Source organism: Panthera pardus, unplaced genomic scaffold, assembly GCF_024362965.1.
Source record: "Panthera pardus isolate Hobbes unplaced genomic scaffold, ASM2436296v1 HiC_scaffold_5, whole genome shotgun sequence".
NCBI classification, from domain to species: Eukaryota; Metazoa; Chordata; class Mammalia; order Carnivora; family Felidae; genus Panthera; species Panthera pardus.
The window spans coordinates 3,054,183-3,071,549 of record NW_026526980.1 but is presented as its reverse complement, the minus strand read 5'-3'; the positions used below and the strand labels follow the sequence as shown (position 1 = coordinate 3,071,549).

The window sequence follows — 17,367 nt, the reverse complement described above, 5'->3', positions numbered from 1 at the left end:
TTTACCCACTTGGCCCATCCCCCACCCACAACCCCTCCAGCAGCCCTGTTTGTTCTATTTACGAGTCCACCCGCGTCGATTTTTAATTTTTTTTTTTTTTTTTACATTTGTTTTTGAGAAACAGAGTGAGACAAAGCGTGAGCAGGGGAGGGGCAGAGAGAGAAGGAGACATAGAATCTGAAGCAGGCTTCAGGCTCTGAGCTGTCAGCACAGAGCCTGACGTGGGGCTCGAACTCATGGAGCCGTGAGATCATGACCTGAGCCGAAGTCGGATGTTCAACCGGCTGAGCCACCCAGGCGCCCCAACATGGTTCGATTTTGGCGACAGTTACCTCTGTCTGGAATTAACAGGTTCGTGTATTAGTTTACTTGATTATTGTGTTTTGCTCCTAAAATGTCAGCTCTGTGAGAGCCCAGAACTCATCAGTTTTGTTCACACGTGTCTCCCCCAGACCCTACCACAGTGCCTGGGACACAGTAGATGCTTAATCGAGATTTGTTGCAGGAAAAATGAATGAATGAAAGAAATCTGTGTGAAGTCCTTAGCTCTGTGCCTGGCATATTGAAAGCTTGCAATGAGTTAGCAATTAGTAATATTAGTAAGCAAGACAATAATACATTAAATAAGCAGAGTCATAAAAGCCAAGGTGGGAGGCAGGCCATCCTAGGAACATATGAGCCTGGAGTTTTGGCAGCTGAGGGTCCAGGGAGCCCCACCCCCTGCCTCCGCTGAGGTCCTCCCCCGCTGTGTGACCCTGGGCATCTCACTCCCCCTCTCTGGGCTATGCTATCTTCTTGAGCAATAAGGCTTTGCAGCTGGGGCTGCTTAAAGGAAAAAGGCAATGGGACTCCCCCCATCTGCTTCCTGCCCAGCCTCTCTTCCCAGAAGGGCTCGGAGGTGATGAGGTGACGAGAAAGGAATCTGGAGGAATGAGTTCTAACTGTCACTCTTGTGCAAGTGTGGGGCGGGGCTTTCCCTGGAGCTCCCCCTGACTCCATCTGTTGGGTGGTGGGGAGCCTGCAGCCCTGGGTGGGGACTTGCTGAGTCAAATTGGGTCACCCCCTAACCTCTCTGGGCTGACTTTCCAGCTGTGCCACTTCCCTGTCACCTCTTCTGCCCAGGCTGTGGTGAGGTGGGGGCTGGAAGAGTGTGAGGTGGGGTGCACCCTAAGCTCCGTTCCCTACTTGGGCGAGGAAAGGAAAGTGGCAGGAGGGGGGTGGTTCTTGTGCCCTGGGCACGCACGAAGGTCCTCTCACTGATCAGCGGGGACCCAGATGAGCGAGTGACACGGTTACTTCTTCCCTGGTGGCTGCCACCCATCCCCTGTCCTCAGAACTCTGGGACAGAGCCCCCCCCCCCCCCCCCCCCCCCCCGAGGCCTGCCTGGAGGAGAGGGGGACTTTCTAGACGGAGAAGAGCCCCGGGAGCTGTGGTTCTGCACCCTTCCATCTGTGCGGACTTGTGTTGGAGTGTGTGCATGTGTGGTGGGGGGTGCTGGTGTAGCTGTGCTGGGGGTCTCGTGTGGTCAGGGGGTGTGCTCATCGGCACAGGGTGTGTGTGGTGCAGGCTTGCACGTGGACGTATCTGTGTGTGTGTGTCCCTGCCTCTCAGGTGGGCTGTGTGTGGGACTTGTCATGTCTGGGTGTCTGTGTGTGTCTAGGTGGCAGGGGTGCGCGGCCTGGGTATCCGAGTGTGTGGGCTGTCCGCATAGGTGGCTCCTGGGTCCGTCTTTTCCTCCTTCAGCCCGCGGGCTTGGCCAGCCTACTTGGACCTCGTGCTTTCAGCCTCAAGAGCTGCCTGAGGGGCTCAGTCCCTTCCCTGGGTGCCCCACCCAACCCCTTCTCCACTCTAGGCTCTCCTGGTGCCATTTTACAGAAGGGGAAATCGAGTTATCTGTCAGGCCCCTCATCCTGGACACATCTTGTTCCCTCCCATCACATGGCAGCTGCCCCTGTTTCTTCAACGTGTTTATTGAGCACCTACTATAAGTCAGACATAAAAAACCATGGGACGCAGATAAGGTACCTGCCCTGGAAAGCTCACATTTTAGCGGGTACCACATTTGGTTCAGGGTGGGCAGAGGTGGGCACCTCTTCTGAGGCATAATGACTAGAAAGAGGCAGCATGGGAAGATGTGGGGTAAGACTGTTCCCAGCTGAGGGAACAGCATGTGCAAAGGCCCTGGGGGCCCATTAGGGCCGCAGTGGAGTGAGCAGAGCTTGGGCAGGGAGTGCTGAGATCCAATGCATGTTATGAGACCTCCTGGGGCTGCTGCAGAGGGGCAGTGGCTGGAGGCAGACCAAGAACGGGGAAGTGACTCTCCAGAAAGTGGTGGCCCAAAAGACACAAAGAGCACCAGGCAGGGAGGAGCTGGTGTTCCCATCCCTGCTCTAGCCTGGGGAGGCCCCTCTTGGGGACGCAGACTGGGGCGACACATCCTGGGGAGGGGACTTCAGTCTAAGTCACCTAGGGAAGGAGCACCTTGGGGTGTGACACAGCAATGTCCAAATCTTGGCCTGTCCAGGTATTGCTGCATGATCTTGGGTAAGTCGCATTGCTGACCTGAGCCTCATTTCCCCGTCCCCAGAGCGTGTTCTTCTGGGTTGTGACGAGGGTTTCAGAAGTCAACCTGTGCTGGTCTTCAGAGTTGAAGGTGTCCAGTGTGCCTGGCACATTGTAGGGGGCAGAACTGGGTGGCTGTGGTCATTGCTAAGGGCGACACCTAGATTTAAGCAAGTGGTGTTTTAAAAAGCAAGTAACAATAATCATAATAATTCTCTGGGGGCGCCTGGGTGGCTCACTCGGTTGAGCGTCGGACTCTTGATTTCGGCTCAGGTCATGACCTCGTGGCTCATGAGACTGAGCCCCATGTTGGGCTCTGCGCTGACAGCACGGAGCCTGTTTGGGATTCTCTTTCTCTCTGCTCCTCCCCCACTCCTGTGCACTCTCTTACTCTCTCAAATAAACAAACATTTAGGCACGCCTGGGTAGCTCAGTTGGTTAAGCATCTTGATTTTGGCTCAGGCGATTATCTCCCGGTTTGTGAGTTTGAGCCTCACGTCGGGCTCTGTGCTGACAGTGCTTGGGATTCTCTCTCTCTCTCTCTCTCTCTCTCTCTCTCTCTCTACCCCTCCCCCATTCGCTATCACTCTCTCAAAATAAACATTTAAAAAACATTAAAAAAATAATTCTCACAACGTGCCTAAGCATTCATGCACTCTCTCACTTTAACACGGCAACCTTGAGAGACGTGCTGACATTGTCCCCATTTTACAGATGAAAAAACCGAGGTGCCAAGAGAGGGGACCTGCTGAGAGTTAAAGCATGTGGGGACCCAATCCTTAGGGCCTCCAGACCTGCTGTATCCACCCCAGACGTATCCCCTGCCGTCGTCTTTTCCATGACACGTGTGCCTCCAACTTGGTGATGCTCCTTACTGGAGTTTTCTTATGTTAAGTCAATCCTAAGTGCTACAGCACATGAGTCTGGGTTTCATTAAAAGGGCAACAGGGAGTCACTGAAGGGTTTTGAGCAGGGGCAGGACGACCTGGTGACGGAGAGTTTCTCCCTGACCAGACTTTAGTTGGGCTCCTCTGAGCCTTCGGCTCGCCTGGGCACAAGCTGGAGCTTCCCACCCTGTCCCTGTAAGAGTCCAGTTTTGGCAAGAATCCTGACAAGTTGGTTTAGCCAGAATTCCCTGCCCTCTAGGTCTGACCAAATTCCTCATCCCCTGCCTCCTCCCAGGGGATGTGTGACCGCCCATGTCTTCCGCAAGAATCCTGCCAGGCCAGCTTAGCCAGACCCCCCCCTTCCCCCTGCTATTTCCTCCCAGCAGTCTCACACTCCCGGACCCTGCTCTGTGGCTACACATCTTCTCCTCCCTGTATGTGGACGTGAGCCCCATCTCTCTCCCTGAATGCAAACCCCACTGCAGGGGCCCCTGTCCCTATCGCGACAGTGCTGAACAAAGTCCGTCTTACCATTTCAGCAAGGGTCAGAAATAATTTTTTTTTTTAGCAACAGTCAGATTTATACTTTTGAAAGCTCACTCTGGCTGCTGCACAGAAAACAAGCAAGGTCACGGATATCAAGGGAGGCATAAGGCAGGGGAGGAGGCCACTGCTTCTGGTGAGACAGTAGAGGACCAAGTCATGGTGGGAAGGAATGGGGGGCAGATGGGTGGACAGTTATACTTTGGGGGGAGGAGTCTCCCTCTCATCCCTGCTTTTAGACCTTACCAGGCTGCTGTCACTCTTAAAGTGAAGCTCTGTAATTGAGACCCATCCACTTAGCCCCCTCTGGCTCTGGCCATATCACTTCTGTCCACGTCGCTTCTCGTGTCCTAGCCCCACCACACTCCTGTCTCAGGGCCTTTGCACGTGTGCTAACCTTCCTCAGGAATGTCCTTTCCTTTGTCTATTCAATTCCTGGTCTTCCAGAAGACCCCAGGTCAACCAGCACTTTCCAGAGAAGACTCTCCTGGCTTCTCCAGCATGATGCTGTCCCTGCTATGGATACAGCGGGACTTTATACCATTGTGATTACTGGTTTAACATCTGCTTCCCCTAATTAGACTGTAACCCTCTGGGGGACGGGGGGTGGCAGGACAGGACGAACACGAGTTTTGTTTAGTCTAGGGCTTAGAACAGAGCTCATGTGCAATAACTATTTGTCACATGGCTGGACAGATGATTGGTCTTTATTGGGTGGAAAAGTTAGGCCAGATCTTCTCATCTGCTGCTGGCTCAAGTCTGGCCACTAGGCCAGTGCCATGAGATGCGGCCATGATAGTGGGCTGATGTCTCTGGTTGCAGGAAGCTCAAGCTGTGGCAAGTTGGGAGAAAGAATTTCTCCACGGACCCGTCTTCTCTGATAGGGCCAAGGGCAGGGCACTCACTGAGCCAGGGATGCTTATCCAGCCCACCACCTGACACCCTACCTTATCAACCTGCCTGCCATCCAGGGCGGGAACTGGGTGGGCACTTTTTACTCTGGATGCTCAGCACCGCAAACGGAGGCCTGGCACCGATGATACCCCAGTGAATGACTGCAGACGGGAACTGCACCAAACTCAGGTGTGGGATTCTCCGAGGCTGGGGTGCCCGGGGGACTCAGTTGGTTAAGTGTCCAACGCTTGGTTTTGGTTCAGGTCATGACCTCCCGTTCTTGAGTTCGAGCCCTGGATCAGGCTCTGCACCGACAGTGCTGAGCCTGCTTGGGATTCTTTCTCTCTCTCTCTCTCTCTCTCCCCCTCTCTGCCCCTCCCCCAATGGTGGTGTTTCTCTCTCAAAATAAATAAACTTAAAAAAATAAAAATTAAAAAAATTCTGTGGTTAGTTGAGGAGAAGGCTGTTCCTGATGCCATAACAAAACACCAGACTGGGTGGCGTAAGCAACAGAAAGTGACTTCTCACGTTTTTGGAACCTGGGAAGTCCAAGTTCAGAATGCCCGAGATTTGGTTCCTGGTGGAGGACCCTCTTCCTGGCTTGGGGACAGCTGTATTCTTGCTGTGTCCTCAGTGGTGTCTTTGCACGTGGGGAGGGGAAAAGAGGGAGGGAGAGGGAGAGATTGAGAGGCAAGCAGAGCTGGTGGGCTCCAGCAGTGCCACTTCCAGCCCTGCGACTATAGGCCCAGGACAGTTAAGGGGTTTCCTCCCTGCCCCTCCACCAACCTGAGCCACGGTCCAGGGCTGGGCTGGCTTTTAGGGGCTCCTCTTGCAGGGACTTGCAGTGGCCAGGCAGGGGACGGGGTGTGGTCACCTATCTCCATGCCTCAGTTTCCTCTCCTGTAAAAGGAGAGTATTGTCAATTTTCTGCAGACACAGAGGACTCAAGGAGGGAATGCAAATTAAGAACAAAACAAGAGAACAAATGAACAGTTTCCCCTTTTTCCCCCCCCTTTCTTTTCCTCCCTTCCGTTCTACCTCTCTTTTTATTCCTTCTCATCGTTCCTGGAGCTCTTTTTCTCCGCTGAAACGGAGGCGCCGCGGGCCTGGCGGATCCTGGAGCAGAGGTCAGCTAGGCCCGGACCTGCCGCGGGTTGTTAGGGGAGGGACCTGAACGGGACCTCCACTTTTCAGGGGAATGTTCCGACCGTAGGTGCAGCACGGGCGGGCATCCTCCCGGCTCCCGCGCGGGACGAGGGGCCGCGCTCCCGCCAGTCCCGCGGGCGGACACAAAGGTCCCGTCGGGGCTGGCCCCGCGCGCCCCGCCCCCTGGCCATCCGGCGCCCCGGCTCCCATTGGCTGGGAGCTTGTGGAGGCGGAGCCTCGGCGGGCCAGCCCCGCGGAACACGCCCCCTCCCCAGCGAGCCTCTTGCAGTCGGAGCCGAGAAGCCGGCGGAGCGGAGCGGGTCGCAGGTAGGGAGCTCTTCCGGGCCCCCCAGAAGGGGTGTGGCGGGGTGCCCACCCCGGGGCCCCAGGAGCCGCCGGGACGCGACCTCGGCCTCCTTGCGGCCGCGGCCCGCATTCAGGCCCCTCGTGCAGGGTCTTCCAGGCCGCCGGCAGGGGGCTCCGGGCTGGGTCTCTGGGCCCCCAGGAAATGCCCGGCCGCCGCGGCCTGTTTGGGGAAAGCAGGTTACTCATGCCCGGGAAGGGGCGGGTGTGGCAGCAGCGGGAGGGATTGGGGGCTGGCGTCGGGCAGCGCTCGCGGCGTGCAGTGAATGCCTCCCCCTCCTTCTCCTGTGGGCTGGAGCGTGGGTGGGGGACCCGCGGACCGGAGCGGGGCGCGGCACGGGGAGGGGGCGCCGACTCCCAGCCGGGCGGGGCGGGGAGGGCGGGGGGGGGGGGACCCCAGCCCTCCAGGCGGGGGCGGTCGGGGGGAGCCGCCCTGGCGCCGTGCGATTGGCGGCATCTAGGGGAGGAGGAGCCGCCGGCCGCTCGCGGAGCGTTTGCGCCCGGATGGGGGGCCTCTGGGCGGAGCAGAAGAACTTCACCCGCGCCCGCAGGCTCCCTGCCCGCAGGCCCCGCCGGCCGCCCGTTTGCAGGCCGGAAATACAACGTCGTATTTTGATTTTTTAAAAGGAAGCCCCCGGTCCCCACGTCTTCTCTGGGGTTGGGCGTGGATGTGTGTGTGGAGTGGGCGGATCGGGGATCAGCCGGTTCCACGCAGGGCCTCGGTTCCCCCTGGTGGAGCTGTCTCCAACTAGGAGGCCTCCCGGAGCCTCAGTCTCCCCACCTGTAGACCGGTGGTATAACTTCTCCCTCTCATAACGGGGTGCGAGAGAGTAGAAGGAGGAGGCTAACCCAGTCCCGGGAGAAATGTCGGCTACCGTCGTATTTTTTACTTGCTTTTGTGATATTTCTCTGTCCCTGTCTCCATTCTTGCTCCTCCTGCCCTTTCGTCACTCGGAAGCCATAGGGAACTTGTAAAAACCATCGGTTCAAATCACCCCCCTGGCTTGAAATCACGGGCTCATGGCCCTAATTGTCTAAGTCCCAAACTTGTCCACAGGACTTTCTGGTACCCACCACCGCGACCTTCCTCCCCCAGGGCCTTTGCCCCTGCAAGTTCCCCTGCCAGGAATGAGCTCCCCGCCCCATTGTCTTGAAGTGATCATTTTAAGACTCAACGCAGAGCCCCCCTCCCCCCCCCCCCCCCCCCGCCCTCCGGCGGTTTTCGGCCAGGGCCCTCCCCATCTGCGCTCCTGCTCTCGGGGCGGCCTTGGTGACCGCGGGCTCTCAGTGCTCGCCTGTCTGCCCTCCCGCCCCCACCTCCCCCAAGTGGCGCCGGAGCCCCTCCAGGGCAAGAGCTGGGTCCTGTAGCGTCGTGGAGCTGAGCCAGACCCAGCGGGGCCCTGGGGGCCCTGGGGCACGGCCGAGGGTGCGTTCTCCTGGGAGGCGGACGGTCTTCCTTTGTCCCGTGGAGTGGCAGAGTCAGGGCTTTTCGTTTGTGTGCCATCAGCAGGGACTGGAATGGGAGGGATTATTCTAGGTCGCCCCATGCCCGACAGTTTCACCATTAGCGACTCAACTATTGTTGGCTGAGCCGTTTGTAGCTGGCACCGTCTGCGCCACGTTCGCGGGCCTGGGGTGCTGCATTACTCTCCCGTTTGACAAATAAAGAAACTGAGGCATGGAGCGGTGAGGTCTCTCGCCAGGGGTCACATAGGGGAGCAAAGAGTAGAGTCAGGCCGAGACTCGGGTCGGCAGCCTTAGCCGCTGGCTGGTGGGGTGGAGGCAAGGATGCCGTGTGGGAATACGTGACCTGGGGGTGATGGGGTTCTGGTTACGAGCTGGGGCGGGCCCGGGGGTGGGGGCGGGGCGCGGCGCTGGGGGACCTTCTCCGGGGTGGGGGGTGCTGGTCCTGCCGAGGCCGTCGGGGTGCTCCTGGGTGGGGCGGGCAATGCTGGAGGGGCCGCCGGTCCTTCGGGTTTCCGGCCTCTTCCCGGCACTCTGGGGCCCCCGGCGGGGGTGGGGGGCGGGGGGAGTGCGGGAGAGCAGTTCCCGGAGGGGCGCGGCCTGGAGGGGACTCCGGGGCCGCGTCTCTCCGCGGGCGGGCGGCACCCTCCGCCTTGTTTGTGTTTGTCTTTGCAGCCAGCTCTTTTGGCCCCGGGCGCTTGCTGGCACTCCAGCAGAGGCCGACCCTGCCCCCCGGCCGCACTCCCCGCCCCTCCCCTACAGCTCCCCTTGCCTCCCCCGCCCCTCCCCTGCATCCCCTCCATCCTCTCCCTCCCCCGCGGGAGCTCTCTCTCCCGAACAATGGAAGGGAATGTGGCGGAGGCCAGCCTCAGGCCCCCTCCTGGGGCCTCTCTTGGTTCCTGGGACCCTTCTGTTGGGCCTCAGCCGAGCTGACCTGCCCCTCAGTTCCCCCACGTTGGGGCCCAGCTGGACTGGAGCTCTGGAGGGGAGTCCCCGGGTCTCAGCCTCAGTTTACAAAGGAGGAACCTGGGCTGACAAAGGAGTAACTGGCTGACTCATCTAGAACCTCACCCCTTTCCGCCCCCAGTTTCCCGTTCACCCACCTGGTTCCAGCCGGGGCCCTGCCACCCACTGGCTGTGAGGGTGGGCAGGTCGTCAGCCCCCCCAACTCTGGGGTTCCTGTGCCTTCTGTGGACCAGTGGCACCTGGCTCACCCGGAGCACTTTTGAATTCCAGAGTCTCGGGCCCCATCCTCGACCTTCAGAATCAGATTCTGCATTTTGTCCCCCTCCCCAGAGACTTGTGGGGACACTAAAGTGTGAGCACCTCTCTGTGCCTTAGTTTCCCCACCTGTAAAATGGGGATGATAAAAGCACCTCCCCCTGTTGTGCGGGGATGTGGGGACGCATCTACTCCGCCTGGCCCCAGTGCCCTGCCCCCTTCCTTTTGTGTGGACTAGTTTGGAGCCCTCCCCACGCGGCAGCAGTGGCCTGGCCCTGCAGCTGGGTGTCTGCCTCCCCCCAGCCAGAAACCCACACAAGGCTTTCCGGTGTAAGCTTGGTGTGGTCTGGCTTTGCCAAGAGCCACACAGAACGAAGCATGCCACTTGGACCCAGGTCTTGCTCCCCCACATCTCCACCTTCCTACCCTCAGATGTGTGAAAGCTACCAAGAATGGAGCCTTGGGAAATGAATTGCGAACTCCCTCTCACTAAAGTGTGAATGGTTGAAAACACTGCCAAGGCTCCACTCCCTGGACTAAGCACCCCGCTCTTTGGCTTAAGACTGACTCATCCTTGATGGGTTGCTGGGTTCTCAGGGCAAGAGGGCAGGAGGTGGGGGCTAATGTAGGGTTATCTGGAGCCCCCAGATACGTGAGGGGGTTGATGGGGGGCGGGTTGGGAAGGCCCGATTCTGGTGCCTGGCTGAACTCTGACAACCTAAGAGGAGGACCTGCCTGGCCTGTGGAAAATTCCCAGGCTATTTTGGGTTGAGGCCCCCTGCTCCACCCTTTCCTGGGATCTGGTTGGAGGCCTTGCTGACATACCCCTCCCTGAGGGCAGCCAGGGTGGGCGTGGCTTCCTGACTCCCCCACCTCTAGACCCTGGGTCCCCCCTCCCCTGGCTGAGCATTGTTGAGGACCTGGGGCCGGAGCTGATGGGGGGGGGAGTGGGAGGGGAGCACCCCCCCAGACCACCTGCTTTGAAATGCAAACCCTCATTCCCGCCCCCCTCCCCTGCTTGCTTTTTCTCCATAACATTTTCACTGTCCCACATACTGTGGGTTTCACTAGTTTACTTACTAGCTGGGGGACCCAGGCAAGTTACTGGACACTTTGTGCCTCGGTTTTGCCATCAGTGAAATGGAGATGAATGAGCTGTGATGCGTCAAGTGCTGTGAGCACTTCCCGGTTGCAGCACACTCTTCTTGTCCTGGTGGTTGTGGGGCTCCAGTCCCTGAGCCCAAGCTCCCGTGGGCAGGAATTAGCTGTCCTGGTTTCCATTTCCTGTGCTAGTGGGGGGCCCAGTAACTGTTACTTGGAAAGGATGCAGCCTTCGTCCGTCCTCGTCCTCAGGTGCCCTGTTCCTCTGATGCCCTAAGTGGCCAGTGTGCTCGGGGAGTAGGGGGGCACGTGCGGCCCCCGCTGGTCCACTAGTGTGCACACACAGGCAGTGACATGCCCGTGTGTGTGTACACACATATACGTGTGCATATACACATATACACGTGCACACAGCACAGTGGCTGTGATGTGCCTTGGCAGGAGGGACGTTGGTCCGAGTTTGCTGCAGGTCGGAGGCCCATCCCAGGTCTGAGCTTCGGGCACCTGTCTGCACCCTGCTTCTGCTGGGGGGAGTTGAGTGTGTGGGCTGCTCACGGAGGGCGCTGGTCACAGAGGAGGGCGCTGGTCACAGAGCGCGGCCCTGCCTCCTCCCGCCCTGGGCTGTGCTGGGGGGTGTGGGGCCGGGCTTCGGGACCCCTCTCCCCATCTGTGCTTGGGGGGGGCAGCAGCGGCTGCTGGGTTGGCTCCTGGGTGACTGGCTGCCCCCTCCCCCAGCTGTTTTCCTTACAGCTGGACTCTGACCCGACCTCCCCCACACAGAGGCCATTCACTGCTGGGCCCTGGGGGTGGGCTGGCTCCTGGCCAGGCCCCAGCTGTTCTCCTCCAGCTCAGACGGCCGGAGAGAGGCAGGCAGGGGGTGGTGAAGGCCCCGGGATCTCCCCGCACCCCTCCATCCCGGTTTCTAACACTGCCAGGTGAGCGGGACGGTCCCCACCCCCGCTGGACCGTGCCAGCTGGAGCACACCGAGCGCACAGTGGCCGCCAGCCGATGCTCCTGGTTCTGGGGCTGGTTGAGAAGGGAGCCCTGCTCGGGGCGCCTGGGTGGGTCAGGAGGTTAAGCATCTGAGTCTTGATTTCGGCTTAGGTCATGATATCATGGTTTGTGGGTTCGAGCCCCGCATTGGGCTCTGTGCTGACCGCACAGAGCTTGCTTGGAATTCTCTCTTCCTCTTTCTCTGCCCCTCCCGTTCACGCTTTCCCTCTCTCTCTCAAAATGAAAATGAAAATTAAAACAAAACAAAACAAGAATTTAAGGAGAGAATCGTGCTCTATGCCGGCCCCAGCTCTGGGCCCTAGGGACGTGGAGGGATCCTGTGCAGCCCTCAGGTTCCTTGCCCGCCAAGGCTGTGGGCTGCTCTTGGCATCTCTGAGGGTTGGGTGTATTTGGGGATTCGGGGATGCTGGGATGGAGAGAAAGGGGCCCCTAATTTGAGCCTGTTGCATTAATTCAGGGGGAGGTGGGTATGGTAAGGGGCATGGGACTGACAGATGGACAGATGGGTGTGAGGAGAGGAAGACGCACACAATGTTGTTGATCCCTGTAGTTCCTCAGCCGGCCCTCTCCCGGCTCTCTGTCCCTGGTGCCCACCACACTGCCCCCTTGCTGGCCTTCAGCCACACCTGGGTGGGCTCTTGCCAACCACAGGGCCTTTGCATAGGCTGTTCTGTCTGCCTGGAAGAGCCTCCCTCTCTTTTTGAAAGGTTGACTCTACTGTTCAGGACCCAGCTTTCCCCTCATTAGAGAATCATCTCCACCCTGGTACTCTGTCTCCCTGTGTATTTCTTACCAGCCCTTCTGGGAATCTGTAGCGATCTCATTCATGTGTCTATTTACCTGTTTATTCTCTGACTCCAGACTCAGGCCCTGTGTCTCTAGTGCCATGAACTAGGGCCTGACACTGATCACCTGTTTGTTGAATGACCTTATGATGGCATTTATAACAGTCCTAGCTGATAGGCCCTGCTCACTTGTTCTGGGTAGATAGCGTGCTGAGTGCTTAGCGTGTAGTATTTCATTTCAACTTCATGGCCGCGGTGTGAGGTCAGATGTGCCTGACTCCAGAGGAGGAGAAGGAGACTGGACGGAAGAAGAGAGGGCTGTTCCCTCCCCCTGGTGTCCCATCTGCTGTCCTGGGAGGCCTGGGCAAGGTGCTCCCTTCTCTGGGTCAGCACCCTTCCCAGAACCCCAAGCGTTGGAACATTCCAGGACTCTATGACCTGTATTGGTGGGTGGTGCTGGAGCCCTGACCCCCCAGCCGAGCAGCCGGGGCCTGCATGAGGTGGGGGCTCCCCCGTCCTCCTTGGCGGCGGCTGCAGCTGAGAGAAGGGTCAGGAGGTAACTATGTCACTTCCTCCAGGCAGGCAGCCGGCCTTCTCCCTTCCCAGCCAGGCAGAACTAAGGCCAGACGGCTGTGTGGGGGACTGAGGAGAGACTCAGGGGGAGGGGGACAGGTTGGGGGGAGGAACCAGGCCTGTTCCTTGGGGGGTTTGGGTTGCGGGCAGAGGCAGCTCTGCTGGGTGATGTAGGTTGAAACCCCAGTGCTCTGGGGCTACTGAGTCCGTATAAATGAGGGAAGCAGGGGTGGCGAACGGGGGTTCGAGGTTGTCAGAGCTTCGAGTTTTGTTTTTCCAAGAGTAGTGGGAAGCCTGGGTTGGGATGTTTTCGGTGTGAAAACCCTGTGTGAGCCACATAAGCCCATCGGCCCTGCTTCCGTCCCACTGTGGCGTGCCTGGGTGAAGTAGGAGTTCGGGGTTCCCCTGCCATCCCTGCCACGGGGCCCTGCTCTGTCTGGTTCGTGTCCTCTGCAGGTGTCGGGGGACGCCCAGTCGGCTGCCCCACTTTGCAGATGGGGAAATTGGTCCCAGAGAGTGGAAAGGACTTACCCAAGCTCCTCTGGCTCCTGAGCTTTGCTTTCTTTCCTGGTGACCTTGAGCCCAGGCCGAGGTAGCGCGGGTGCCTTGGCAGTCGGTCACGTGTTCAGTGCAACGGCCACGTCCTGCTCTTGGCAAAAGTGCCAGAGTCCGCTCCCCCCAGACCCCAGCCGGGTCTGATCCCACCTCTGATACATGTTAAGGGTCACCGAGGGAACTGGAGTTCCTGGCGGCCAGTGACCCAGGCAGGGTGCAAACTGACTGAGCGCCTGGTGGATATGGCTGTCTTGGCGATGGTCCTGCCACTGAGGGTCCCTCAGGCCCACTGTCCTAGATGCAAGCTTGTGACGGCCCCTGGGGGATCCAGACCTGGGGTCTCTGCCTCTCAGGTGTGTGTCCAGAGTTTCTCGGGGGAATGCTGTGTGCTCTGCCCTCTTTTACCTCCGCCTTCCGGAACCACAGTGCCTGGCTAAGTGCTTGACTTAGCAGGTCAAGGCTGTTGAGTAGCTGGAGTGTGACCTAGGTAGCTGGCAGTAAAGGATCCCTGCCCGCCTGCCCTGCCTCCCTCCCCGCCCCCTTCCTTCCCTCCCTTTCACGAGTATTGACTAAGTGCCCTGAGTGTGCCGGGGTCTGTGCTGCCTCCCGGGGGCACAGAGGGGACTGATGGCATCCGTGATGTGGGGCGAGCAGGCATTTCCTGGCAGAGCGATGCCCGAGGGAGGCCGCGGCTGCCGCGGGAGCCGAGGAGGCACCTGACCCAGCTGGGGCGAGCCTGGCCTGCTGCCGGATAAGGTGACCTCCACGCCGAGTGAGCCTCGCGCCTGCATTGCGCAGCCGAGAATGTGGGTCTCCGATGGGAGACTGTCAGACACGGGGGTGGGCTGCATCCGGGGTCCCCCCTTGCAGGGCATGAGCCCCTGAGAGCCCTCGGTGTCTTCCTAGGTCAGCCATGTCATCTGAGCCACCTCCACCGCCACAGCCCCCAACACACCAGGCTTCGGTCGGGCTGCTGGACAGCCAGCGGGCCCGAGATCGGTCACCATCCCCTCTCCGGGGCAACGTGGTCCCGAGCCCGCTGCCCACCCGCCGGACGAGGACCTTCTCGGCGTGAGTCTCAGGCTAGCCTCCTGCCCAGGGCCAGAGTCGTTGTATCTGACCATCTCTGTGACTCAGTGTCCTGGTCTGTCACATGGGGAGACTTGGGTTGGGGTAAGGACTGGTGAGGCACCCTGTAAACTCTGGAGGACAATGCCCCAGGCCCCTTGAGCCTGTAGCAGGCTGGGGTTCATAACAAGTAGGAAATCACTGGGGTCTTAAATCAATGGGTTTTAACCACGCACAAACCTCTTCCTTTGTGGGACCTTGACTTCCTCAGCTGCAAAATGGGGACAGCAGCAGGTTGGGGCACAGTGCTGCAAAGGACCTGCACCGTGCCTGGGAGCTGTAGATCTCAGGCCCAAGTTGTAGAGGCTGCTGCTGTCACTAATAGTCTTCAGAGGGATGCTCGGAGAGCTTTTAGTCTAACCTGCTTTTTGGATAGAGAAACTGAGGCCTGAGAAAATTTGCTGGGGTCATCAGAGAGTCGCTCTTATTAGAGTCTTTGTGAATGGCTCCCAGAGTTGTGCAGTGCACAACCTGCACAGCTGTACATAATGGCCCTGGTTACTGTCCGGGGCACGGCTTTTAAGGGGGCACTGGGATGAGCTGGGTATGCCTCAGGAGAGTGGGTGGCTGTTCTGGAGGGCTGGTAGGGGCCCCCACTCACACTTTCCCCCCTCTTTCAGGACGGTGCGGGCTTCGCAAGGTCCTGTCTACAAAGGAGTCTGCAAATGCTTCTGTCGATCCAAGGGCCACGGCTTCATTACCCCGGCCGATGGTGGCCCCGACATCTTCCTGCACATTTCTGAGTGAGTCAGGGCTGGTTTGGGCGGTTTGGGGCTGGGCAAGGAGGCAGGGGGAGTGTGTGACTGACGGGCGCTGCGTGTGAGGGCGTGAGCCTCTGCCTGTGACCTGTGTGTGACTGTTCGGGGGTGGGGCGTTGTGGGAGGCTGCAGGTGACAGTCTGCACGTGTATGTGACAGAGAGCGAGACAGAGGGAGAGAGGGAGAGACTGTTGAGAACCATGGGATGGGTCCGGTGGATGGGAGGGGTGTCACTGAGCTGCGGAGTGCGTGTGACCCAGAGTCTGGCTTCCTGCCTGCCTTGGGGGAGCCACTCAGTGAGGCTGGGGGCTGCCCAGCCCCTCTGCTCCAGGAAGGAAGTTTGGAGCTGGACCCTTTCTCCTGCGACTTGCTCACTGACGTCCTTCCTTCCTGAGTGTCTGGAAACCCTTGGGAGGCTCAGGCGGGGCCCGCACGTCCGCGGCCTTGAGGCTGGAAGGCATCCAGCGGCCCGTGCTTCGCTCCCTCCCCCAGTCAGCCTTCAGCTATGTGGGGACCGAATCGGGCACCGCCTTGCCCCTGCCCCGTTCTTTGGCCTCTGCACCCCCAATCTTTTAGTCTGTGGCAGGCCGAGTCCTACGCCACACGGCAGACCGGGCAATATATAAACACCCCGTTTTTGGAGATAGGGTACCGTTGCAAATGTCTGTTGTGAGGGGAGAATTATCCCTCCTTTACCTCTTGCCCCCCCAAAGTCCTTACACGTCAGGCCTCGCACAGGCTCCCGGAGAGTACAGACAGCAGAAGGGTGTTAAAGCCACGCATCTGATGGGTGCGTGAATGCGTATGTGGCTGTGAAAATGTGTCTTCATGTCGCCTCTTTCCGGAAGGGATCTGTAGTGGTTTACAAGGATATTCGCAGTGCACCATGAAAAATCAGTAAGGAAAACCGGGGGCGGGGGCGGGGGCGGGGGCGAGTCAGAGAGATGGACATGCGGCATCCTGGTGGCCCGACCAAAGAGGGAAGCACCGTTGGCCACGTGCGCTTTCCCTCAAGGCAAGCCAGTTCCAGGATCTGAAGGGGATTTTCCTCTTGCTGGAGGTGTCCTCGGGGGGCATCTCACCAGGGTGGGTGAGATGGTGACTTGTGTCCCATAGGGAGTACGGTCACAGGGAGGGGACCCTCCTGGAACTCGCGTTCAGCACGGAAGGGACTTGCCTTCGGGCTTGCTGGGTGTCTGGGAAGCGGGAGGGCAGAGACGCACGCAGCTGGGGTCCCGGGGCTCCCTTGGGACCAGGGTGGCTCTCAACCGTGACGCTGACGGCCTTGTTCTCTCTCTGGCCCAGACCGGCTCTCCCTGCTCTTGTGTCCACAGGCCCGTGACACCCATGCGATGGACAGTATGAGCTCCTGCAGAGGCAGAGCTCGGTCTGGGCCTCAGCGTGCGGGGAGGCTGGGGGGACCTGGTCATGCAGAGACACGGTGGCTCCCTGGTGGCAGGGCAGGAGGGGCAGGTGCTCCGAAAGCTCGGGCTGGGGTCCTGGGTGCAGCACGGAGCTGAGTGAGGCTTTTGTGGGCGCTGGGCACTGAACGCTGTCTCCCTGCCCCCACAGCGTGGAGGGGGAGTATGTCCCCGTGGAAGGCGACGAGGTCACCTATAAGATGTGCTCCATCCCCCCCAAGAACGAGAAGCTGCAGGCCGTGGAGGTGGTCATCACCCATCTGGCCCCGGGCACCAAGCACGAGACCTGGTCCGGCCACGTCGTCAGCTCCTAGGAGATGCCGGAAGCATCCCTTCTCCTGGGCTCGCGGGAGACTCTGGCGGGGAGGAGGAGGCAGAACCAAACTGCAGATGACGGTCTACCGCTTGAGATGGGGCTTCAGAGCGGGGAGCACGGTCCCTTTCAAGCATCTTCCAGAGGAAGGGGCGATGGGGACAGACACTGGCGTGCTCTCGGCCACCAGCACAGCCTCGGACCGTTCCGACAGCCTCTCACCATCTGAAAAGCATTAAAAGCATGGAAAAAGGAGGGGTGCCCGCTGGTGGCTGAGTGGATGGTCCAACCCCAGCCCTGGGGGTGGGTCAGGTGGGCGCTTCCCCAGCCCACAGAGTCCTTGTGCCCCTGGGCTGGAGGCTCAGAATCCCCAGATCCAGCCCGCCCCGGGGGCTGACGGGAGGCCCTATGCGTTTCCCACCTGCGCCTACCCTCCATGTGTCTGTGTTTGGCCCTCAGCAAAGCGGGATCTTTTCTCTTGGTCTGTTTGGTTTGTTCTAGGGGAGCCGGCCTCACCGGGCGGGGGGGGGGGGGGGGGCACGGCACGAGAGCGGGGGTCTTTGGTGCCTTTGCAGCGGGAAGAATCCCAACTGGGTGCCTGGGAAAAGAGTTTCCCCAGGAGCCCTGAGCCCTCCCCT

At 59.5% G+C, this 17,367-nt stretch overlaps 1 protein-coding gene and 1 long non-coding RNA gene across 7 annotated transcripts; one reads left to right on the top strand and one right to left on the bottom strand.

Moving 5' to 3' along the window:
- Positions 1 to 1,478: 1,478 nt before the first annotated feature.
- Positions 1,479 to 6,150, bottom strand: LOC109278299 (uncharacterized). Of its 3 annotated transcripts, none has more exons than XR_002085583.2 (4): positions 5,925 to 6,150; positions 5,673 to 5,786; positions 5,415 to 5,526; positions 1,479 to 2,722 (listed from the first exon to the last, which is right to left on the bottom strand). It is a non-coding gene; the product is annotated as an uncharacterized LOC109278299 (long non-coding RNA). The 3 variants fall into 3 exon arrangements; XR_008419349.1 differs by lacking the exon at positions 1,479 to 2,722 and adding an exon at positions 4,682 to 4,869; XR_002085582.2 differs by lacking the exon at positions 1,479 to 2,722 and having other exon boundaries at positions 5,395 to 5,526.
- A 109-nt stretch (positions 6,151 to 6,259) lies between these two features.
- Positions 6,260 to 17,192, top strand: CARHSP1 (calcium regulated heat stable protein 1). Of its 4 annotated transcripts, none has more exons than XM_019468549.2 (4): positions 6,260 to 6,359; positions 14,016 to 14,180; positions 14,858 to 14,980; positions 16,568 to 17,192. In XM_019468549.2, the coding sequence occupies exons 2-4, from the start codon at positions 14,023 to 14,025 to the stop codon at positions 16,728 to 16,730; spliced, it is 444 nt and encodes a 147-aa protein (XP_019324094.2). In that variant the 5' UTR covers positions 6,260 to 6,359; positions 14,016 to 14,022; the 3' UTR covers positions 16,731 to 17,192. The 4 variants fall into 4 exon arrangements, with proteins under 4 accessions (XP_019324094.2, XP_019324095.2, XP_019324096.2 ...); XM_019468550.2 differs by lacking the exon at positions 6,260 to 6,359 and adding an exon at positions 10,991 to 11,116; XM_019468551.2 differs by lacking the exon at positions 6,260 to 6,359 and adding an exon at positions 12,419 to 12,537.
- Positions 17,193 to 17,367: the final 175 nt, after the last annotated feature.